Raw genomic sequence first — 10,283 nt, forward strand, 5'->3', positions numbered from 1 at the left:
TTTACGTTTTAAAGTTATATTTTTAAAATAACAACAGTGAAAATATAAACAATATATATGACAAGAAAATACTATTTCAGTCTTTACACTTTAACATTCTCATAATGTTAAATTCAATGTTACGTGCCGTTTCTTCGTAACTATTTGTAAAATTGTAATATACACCAAGTTTTTTCAGTGTAGATTAGGAAACATCATAAGCATGTTACAGTGCTTAAATCAACAGCATTAATATAACATAGTGAAAACACCAGACAAAGATGCTCACCTCCTCACGCTGTTGCAGTGACTGCTGGACGCTTGGGCTTTAAGCTCTTCTCAGGAGTATCAGATGGGGGTAAAAATTAAAATCTGACTGTGCTTAAGGCAGTGAAGCTGAGATCTTATATAGATGGAGCAGAAGGAGGGATTTGGGAACAGAAATCAGGGTTTAAACCTCCACTGAATATTTTCCTGGATTACATTTATTAGGACACAAAACATGTTAGAGTATTCACACAGCAGCAAGACTTTTTTTAAACTTAACACTTTTGATAGCCCCTTGGATATAATAGAAAGTAGATTTGCCTGGCAAAAATAAGTTGTTTATTCAACAGAGATGTTTCTGGTGAAACTTTATTCACAGCTGCATTATAGTTCACAATAAACTGCATATCAATAAAGCAAAGTTAGGTCCATGTATAGAGCAAGGAAACACTTGCAGTCGCTTTACAGATTGTTCTAGGCAAGATCCATGCACAGTTGTATTAACACTGAACATAATACATTCTGGCAGAAATATAATAACTTAAGAACAGTACACAGAGAAAAAAGACGCCTATCATAACAGATGTGCTTTTGGACCTTAAAGAGGAAGACATTAAAGGAAAAAGGCTGTTAAAAGTCTAAAACGAGAGGAAATGCTAAATGATCAGGACAAGAGTGCTCAAATCAGAATATAAACCGATCCTGCAGACCTGAACACAGATGCTGACTTGCTGAAGTCACGTGTATGGCTCTACAAATAAAAATCACGGGAAATCAAAGATTACGACAGAAGCCTTTCCTATTAAAAGCTTTAGGTTTTAAAGTTACAGCTGAATGGCTGCAAATACAACAATCATGAATGAAATGAATGAATGAAATTCACTTTTCTGCTTTAACTAGGAGACTTAGAAGAAAAGATGCATTTAAATAGAACACATAATCGCATATACCATAGAGTTAACTGTCCATCATATACATTATATAAATAACATAAAACACGTTTCTGGACTTTGCTCTATGCATTGCAGGGAACACCACTGTACTGAACTGTACAATCTGAACAAAAATAGTTTGTCTAGTAACACTAAACAAGCACAAGTCACAGTTTAAAACTTCAGTTATGAACCTAAAGTTGAGTTCCTTACCAGAACGACTCAAGCATGTCCGAAAAGAACAGATGTTTAGGGAAAAGGCACAGAAAAATCGATTCATTTGTGAAATGGTCCGAGTAGCTTTAAAACTGCTGGTTGTTAAGCTGGAATAAAGCATGAATAAATATTCACACTATGAACGGGACAAAGTTATAGAAATATGTGCTTGCACAAGGAATAGGAGTCCATACTTCAGGATGTACAGTGGTCTAACTCTGTGAATATGAGCTTATGAATGTGCACAGCCATTAGACCACTGAAATGTGCTTCCGTGTCTTTTAACACTCAAAGACTAGAGTTATGAGGATTACAAAAATAATCAAACCTCCCAAAATCTGAAAGTGCTTAAAATTCCTGTTCTAAAAATTAAATGTGATTCACAATAACAGTACGTTAGTACTTTGAACAGCTGCTGATTCCACTATAGCACACTATTTTAAAGTATAGTATCTGCAAAAGTGAAAACCACAACTGAGGTAACCAAATGAAAGATAGCACCAAAGGTTAAGAGCTAGAAGCGGGAAAGAACCATTTTCAAGACTAGGATAAACTCAGACCTCAGGGTAACTTTAACTCCAGCGGTTTAGACATGAACAATGCTCGATTTGCTTCTCTAGGCAAAATAGCTCTGTATCATTCTGTTGAGTCAGTATCAACTCCAAAACCACATTAAATGTGGGTTCTGGCTGTAATGGTCTTTTTTGAGGTGATCCTCACAGGATGGATTAGGAGAATATTGCACATTGATAAATTCAGACTAGGGAGTCACATCTGTGGATCAGTTAAATCATCACCGTCTTCTGATTTTTAGGCCCAGCGGCCACTGGAGACGAAGCTGCGACTGAAGGAGAAGCTTGCGTCAGAGCTTTTGTGTTTGCCCCAGGCGCCGAACGGCACCACAATGATAGTGCTGTTGTCTTCAGATCCGTATTGAAGAGCCTATGAGGGGTTTGACAATGACAAGAACCAAGTTTTTTTGTTTTTAGAACTCTGATACAAACTAAAATACAAAAGCATCATCTAAATATCTGGGGTAAAATTAGCTATCATTGAACAATTTAATTAGTGGATATTGGATTTTATGACTTACCTGCTCAGATATGCGTTGTGCGGCCTCTTTAGGGTCGTTACATTGGTTAATGACGTCACAGATCTCTTGACTGTTCATGATGAAGTTGATGCCATCAGTAGTGAGTGCCAAAAAGGAGTCATGGACGTGATGCAACTGACAACACAGGCAGACTTAAATCAATACAACTTGAATTTAGTAAAATATTTAATAAATGTTTAAATCGTATCAAAAATGTATTAAAATTATTTATTTATGAAGTAATGTTTATTTGTTTTATATTTATTATACAATATAAATATATACAGTGCCTTGCGAAAGCATTCATTAATTCCACATCAATCGACACTCCATACACCGTAATGGCAAAGCAAAAAACAGGTTTTTAAAATCTTTGCATATTTATTGAAAATAAAAAAACTTAAATGATCCCGCAGTATTTATACCCTTATCTGTGACAGCTGAAATTTACCTCAGAAGCTGTCATATTGCTTTTAGATGTTACTACACTTTGAGTGACAAATTCAACTGAATGGGTATGATTTGGAAAGGCAAATCTCTTTATAAAAGGTCTAACAGCTGAAGAGGAAAAACCAAGCCCTGAGGTAAAAGAAAACTGCATGTAGAGCTCAGAAACAGGATTGCATCAAGCCACACACATCTGTGATGAACATCAGTTCAGAAAAAAATTCTGCTCCATTGAAGGTTCACAGAAGCATGTAGTCTTTGTTATCCTTAATGGAAGAAGTCTCAAACAAATAGGACTCTTCCTAGAGTTGGTCTCCTGGTCAAACTGAGCAATTGATGGAAAAAAGCTTTGGTTAGACTGGTGACCAATAACCTGATGGTCACTCTAGTCGAGCTTCATGATCATGTGGAGATAGGAGAAATCAACAGAAGGACAAACATCACTGCAACACTCCACCGATATGGACTTTATGGTGGTGTGGCATTACTCAAGCCTCTCCTCAGTGAAGACACATAAAAATCCACTTAGAATTTGCAAAAAAGCACCTAAAGGACCCTCAGACTGTGAGAAACAAGATTCTGTAGTCTGATGAACCTTAATTCCAAACATCATGTTTGAAGGAAACCAGGCACTGCTCATCACCTGCAGAGTACCATCCCAAAAGTAAAGTGTGCTGGTAGCAGCCTCATGCTGTAAGGCTGCTTTTCAGCGGCAGGAACTGAGGAACTCATCAGAGTAGAAGAAAAGCTCAATGCACCAAAATATTGAGGCTTATAGACAACTCTGTGAATGTCCTTAAGTGGCCCAGCTAGAGTCTGGGCTTGAATCCAATCAAATATTTCAGGAGAAACCTGAAAATGTGCATCTGTCCAGATCCATGCTGACAGAGCTTGAGAGGTGGGGCGAAGAATGGCAGATAATTGCCAAATGATGATGTGCAAAGCTTGTCACATCACACACAAAAACACTTGAGACTGTAAAGGTGCATCAGCTAAGTACCGAGTTAAGAGTATGAATACTTATCCAATGTACTTATTTTGTACAGTTGATTTATTTTTAATAAACTTACAAAGTTATGACAGTTCTGTTTTCGCTTTGTCAATATGGTGTATGGAGTGTAGATTGATGTGGGAAAAAAAGTAATTTAAAACACTTCAACATAAGGCTGCAAGATAAAACCTGAAAAAATGAAGGGGTATGAATACTTTCGCAAGGCACTGTGTAAAATATTTAGTCATTTTAATTTATATTATGGTAAAGGTACATTTCCAGCACATTTTGAATATGTATAAGTGGATTTAAAAGAGAAAAGTTCTCACTGTAACTCTCTTAGTCTCTGGTTCTGCGATGACACCTGATGTCTTGAGGTCGAAATCTCCAATGCTGCGTGTCATGGCCAGTCTGCCATTGACATGTGGTTGGCCCAAGCTATTCCATGTAATAAAACCTCCAGTCTTCCGTATCCTTCACAAATAAACACATGGCGATCAAAAGACATGCACTTACAGTGTCTCAATCTGCTGGGAGCACTTAGGCTAACCCTACCTCTCTTTTTCATCCTTTCTTTCAGGCGTGTGATCGATGGTGAGTTTGAGGGCTTTCCCTCTGCGGCACAGCATGGCTCGGCTGTCCCCGACGCTGGCCACCACCAGCTCGATGCCATCTCTCAGCAGGGCCACTGTGGCCGTGGTCCCTGCACTTAACAGAGAGGCTGTAACACAGCAGAGAGCAAGGCAGAATGGTTAGCTTGTGACACGCTGAAGGTTACAGAAACAGTATAACACGCAATACAGAGGTTACATCGGTTTAAGCACAATCACACACAGAAACAAAACAGATATTTACTCTTAGTCCTGTTCTGAGATTCTATACTAGACAATACTGTGCATATTTATGAGATGTGTACACATTGTTTTGGTAAATGAATGTAAACTGAAACAAAAAAGAGGGAGTTTCCAAGAGAGATAATGTACTGGAGTGGTCAAGGCAAGCAAGTAGCATTGTGCCTTTTTGACTAAGGCACACAGAACATGTGTTAGAAAAGTAAACACCATTGTTTAGGCCAAACATTATGCTTAGCATAGAAAAAAAAAGCATTAAACAGAATAAAAGCAATTGATTTTAAGAGGTAAACAGCATTTCTTTACTAAAAAAAAATAAATACTCCCACAGTAAATATCTTGTACTTTTCTCTGACATCATTAAAACTAGCATTATCCATACACACACACAAAAAAAAAAAAAAAAAAAGATTTGAACAAACTAATCAATCATTTTCCAGCAACCAACACATGTGAAGAAGGCAGAGCACAGTAAAGAGAGATAAAGAGAAAGACAGAAAGGAAAGAAGGAGAGAAAGGTCAGGAACCTTCCAAAAGTCCACGCAAGGACCCGCTGGAGCAATCTAACCCTCCGGCCTCCATAAAGGTACCGCAGAGCTGCAGCTCTTATAGGGGTAAGCTGGGTCCGCGGCTGTTGTAAATATAACACGCACACACATAGGGCAAGATTTTACATGTCACGCATCAGGCCACACTAGTGGGCCGCACACTACATGAATATGATGGACCTGGCACAATCGTATTTATTTTAATCACAACAGTATTTAATATCCTTATCAACACAGATGAATTTAAAAAAAACAAAACTTTTTTTAAACTATATGTTAATATTGTATACTAAAGGTGGGCTTTAAAAGTCATTGTTGAAACCATTTCAAATTAAGGTAATGCGATTTCAAATAATTCCTGATGCATCAATTTTTCAGCAACAGCATTGGGTGCGAATCTTTCCTATATTAAAGTGGCTGTTAAGGTGAACAGAAATGCAATAAACGAGTATAACTTAAATGTTTAACTTAATAAATAAAGTTTGTTTAGTTTTTAGTTTTTTGTATTTGTATTTTAGGGCTAAAAAATGACTTGCAATAATTGATATAATTCCAACTTATAACTAATTCCCATTTTCAGCTGACAAATGTTCTGCATGCTACTCGTTATGTTTAGTAGTAAGTAGTTACTGTCCAGTTGCAGAGAAAAGGGGCAAACATTTTCACAACTTCATAAATTTATTAAAAATAAAAAACTGAAATAAGTACATTGCATAAGTATTCATACCCTTAACTTAGTACTTAGCTGAAGCACCTTTACAGCCTCAAGTCTTTTTGGGAATGATGCAACAAGATTTGCACATCAACATCTGGCAATTATCTGCCATTCTTCGTCTCACCTCTTCACCTCTCAAGCTCTGCCAGCTTGGATGGGGTCTGGCAGACAATTTCAGGTTTCTCCAGAAACGTTTGATTGGGTTCAATCCAAGTCTCTGCCTGGGCCACTCAAAGACATTCAGAGTAGCCTACAAGCTACTTTTGCTGTGTGCTTAGGGTTATGGTCCTGTTGGAAGGTAAACCTTTTGCCCAATCTGAGCTTCGTCTGGGTTTTCATTAGGCAGGGCTCAAAATTTAGGAGCACCAAATGAATATTTAGAAGCACCACAACTGCCAATTGAGCAGAACAGCCAGCACTCGTCCCAACATTTCTTTTTAGTAATGCACCGATCTAGAATATTCATGGCCGATTCGGATAGCCAATGTTTACAAGCAAATGGGCTGTTTTCTTTTTTAAAATGTTTATTTTACGCCTTAAGCAAGGGACAAGAATGAATAAAAATACGAGTACATGAACAAGATGTTTATCTTCTCTATTACAGGTAGAGACGTTTAAATTAGAAGCAACCACCGCATTTTTAAACAATCTACAGTATATGATGAGAATGTATGCCACATTGTACAGTATATTGAGACTGAGGCGCTGTAGCACGAAATATAGTATAGTTCAAAAGCAGATTGTGGAGACATTTTAATTGTCCACGATCAAAAATAGTCATATCACACACCCCTAATTGCAATGAAGTTTGTGCAAATACAGAACAGGTTGGTTGAGAGAGAGAGAAAAACAAAACATCTGGTTCCGAGTTTCATTCCATTAAGGGTAATGAAGACTATATGCTTCTGTGAGCCTTCAATGTAGCAGAATTTTTTCTAAAGTCTTCCCCAGATGTGTGGCTTGATGCAATCCTGTCTCTGAGCTCTACAGGCAGTTTTTTTTTTTTTACTTCAGGGCTTGGTTTTTGCTTTGATATGCATTTTCAGCTGTTAGACCTTTTATCACACCCATTAAATTAAATTTCAATTTAATCATTTCAATTAAAATCTACAAGCAATATGAATGTTCCTGAGTAAACTTTAACTGTCCCAGATAAGGGTATGAATACTTATGCAATGGAATCATTTCAAGTTTTTTATTTTTAATAATAAATTTGCAAATATGTTAAAAACCTGTATTTTGCTTTGCCATTATGGCTTGTACAGTGTTTGTTAATTATTTGCATTCTAAGAATATAGATGCATCTAGACCCACCCCTAGTATACACAAGCATGTAAGTGCTATCTATGTTGGGATGGACGCATTTTACAGAGCCAAAGAGAAATCTGTGAAATATCATGAGACGATTATAAAGGTCTTCACTGCTCTGTATTAGGGATTATTGTTTATTTTATTAAACAAAATTATTTATTTAGTCTACAGTGTCATGTTGTTCACAAATGTCCATCTGGCTCTGTTACATGTTTACCTGATGCATCAAAGCAATACTTATAAACGAAGGCTCTAAAACAACAGCTGAGAGACTGCACATGCTCTAAACAAAAACAAATAAATCAGTGAAATAAGACCTACCATCTGCAGTGAAATGAAGATGCCTTGCTAATGCTTTGTCCACCTCAAGAAATGCTTTGGTTAAAACTAATTCCAAGTTATCCTCCTCCTCTGCAATATCTCTGAAAGACAAATAAAAAATGTAATATAAACAATTATTCTAAAACAGTACATTCAGAAGCCCATAATGGTTAGATTCAGAAGCACAGTCCTTGCATATTCTTGAAATCTAAAAATAAGTTCACCATTTACATATTTCATCCAAAAATGAAACTTTGAAGAAAACTGATTCACTCTCAGGTCATCCAAGATGAAGAGTTTGTTTCTATTTCAACAGATGTAGAAAAATGTAGCATTACATCACTTGCTCGCCAAATGGATCCTCTTCAGTGAATGGGTGCCGTCAGAATTGGAGTCCAAACAGCTAATAAAAACATCATAAGGAACCACAAGTAATCAACACAACTCCAATCCATTCATTAACATCTTGTGAAGAAAAAAAGCTGCATGTTTACATCAAAACATCATTAACTTCAAACCGTTGCTTCTGGCTCTAATAATATTACATAATATTGCTTTTTGCAGTGGAAAACAGTCTCATCTGAATCAGAAGACAAATACATCAGTGGACATGTCAGCTTTTCACTTTACAAGACGTTAATTGATGGACTGGATTACTTGTGGATTATTGTGGTGTTTTCATCAGCTGTTTAGACTTTCATTCTGACGGCACCCATTCACTGTAGAGTATCCATTGGTGAGCTAAATTTCTCTAAATCTGATCCCATGAAGAAACAAACTCATCTACATCTTAAATGGCCTGAGGGTGAGTACATTTTGAACAATTTCTTTATTTTTAGAAGAACCATTCCTTGAGTACAAACGATTCTTACTTAATATGCTTCTCCATGTTTCTGTGGCAGAATTCAGCAGCCTCTGCGCCTCCGTGCCCGTCAAACACCGCAAAGTACACAATGTTGTCCGTCATCTGCGACAGATGATAGCGGTCTTCGTTCACCTTCCGCTGGCCAATCTGCGAGGCGCAGCCCACCTTGTGCAGGCTAACTTTGGGAATAGGTTTACCATATCGGATGCTCGACGGAAGCATGATAGGCGCATCAATGCGGTTGTCCCAGATCCCAAAAGAATCCCAAGTAGTCGGACGACCACTGCCGTCCGGATCAAAGCGAGAGTTGCTGCACCGAGGAGATGATGGTGTGTGTAAAGCCCGTCTCGGGTCTTCCTGGTGGGCGCCAGTTAGGCCGAGGGCAGCCCTGCAGCAGACACGGGATCCGCTGAACGTGGCATAGCGCATGAGAAGAGCCACTGACATGCTCAGTAGCAGGATACCACACTTATGGAACAGGCAGGAAGAATCTGAAACAAACAGCTGGTCTCTGAAGATAATCAGTCTTGAACGGAGTTCTCTGAAAAACAAGTAAACGAATAGATGAATGACTTAGTGTTTGAACACTAAATAGCATGTCTACAGCCCCTCCCACTTAAGTCACTGATTAAAAACATTAAACATATGCATATAACACATGCCTAAAAATACTGCCTAGGTAGTAAGCTGGTTAGGTTATAAAACAGCCTTTCTTTAAACACTAAACATCGTGTTTATTGCCTGTCTCAATGGAGTCATTCAGTAACAACATTATACACAACTGTGCCCCACCCCCTATTTAATTCATACTAGAATTCATATATTTTAAAAACATAACCTGCATAAAACAACATCAATACAGTAATTTAAAAGAGGAATAACCCAAATACATAAACATGGAGGACGAATCAACAAGTTGAATATGAATAGAGGGTAAATAAACATGACGCAACACTTCGCTTACATAACAACATGCTGGCCAAACCCTTCAAATAACTAGTTTTTAGAAATTTTAAACATAAGTAATAACTTAGAAAGGCTAAAAGAGATATATTATACAGTAAGCGGATTATTTAATGTAAACATTAATCACAACAAACAAAATGGAGATGAATCTTCGAGCTGTGCCTTTGGCGCTCTGCTGCTAGCAAACCGATTCAGACGCGAATATTGCATAATATCTAGTTTATTTAGTTCATTCGCTACTTACCTTCAATTTGTTCAATAAAAAATGAGATATAGTATGTCTTTGTTTAATCTAACGGGTTAATATAAAAGCAATATCATACAGCGTCGTACTTGTCGTTTTTTGGCTTTAGCCGCACCAGCCGCCTATGAAGGAAAATTCACGAAAGCCAATCAGATCCCTCCATTTCGTCGGTGGGGTTCAATCAGTTCATTGGCCAGTCTAATGTGATTGACATGGTTCTAAACCAATGATTTAAGAGAAACTGTAGTAGGCGTTCGAAACTTAGAAACTGCTTGTATACATAGATGCCTTTATAAAATGTTTGTATACATTATCGATTTATAAAGTTTGAGAAGGGATGTCATCATGACATAATGACAGACACGGTCACCATTCACGTTTATTCTATGGGAAACATTAATGTGACTTTTGTGAGATTTAATTAAACATATTTAACATCGCTGTTTAAGCTCCGTGGAAGAACTGAAAGTCATTATGGGATGTTATCCCACATCTAAACAATTTTTTTCTAACTTGCTGTGAAAACAACACATATAG

The 10,283-nt window shown here is 37.4% G+C and overlaps 1 protein-coding gene across 1 annotated transcript; it reads right to left on the reverse strand.

The window, feature by feature from the left end:
- Positions 1-568: 568 nt before the first annotated feature.
- On the reverse strand, positions 569-9,875 carry ppm1kb (protein phosphatase, Mg2+/Mn2+ dependent 1Kb). Its single transcript, XM_073842369.1, has 7 exons — positions 9,747-9,875; positions 8,544-9,077; positions 7,672-7,772; positions 4,481-4,646; positions 4,255-4,399; positions 2,488-2,622; positions 569-2,336 (listed from the first exon to the last, which is right to left on the reverse strand). The coding sequence occupies exons 2-7, from the start codon at positions 8,981-8,983 to the stop codon at positions 2,205-2,207; spliced, it is 1,119 nt and encodes a 372-aa protein (XP_073698470.1). The 5' UTR covers positions 8,984-9,077; positions 9,747-9,875; the 3' UTR covers positions 569-2,204.
- Between the last annotated feature and the right edge of the window lie 408 nt (positions 9,876-10,283).

Source organism: Garra rufa, chromosome 6, assembly GCF_049309525.1.
Source record: "Garra rufa chromosome 6, GarRuf1.0, whole genome shotgun sequence".
Lineage (NCBI taxonomy): Eukaryota > Metazoa > Chordata > Actinopteri > Cypriniformes > Cyprinidae > Garra > Garra rufa.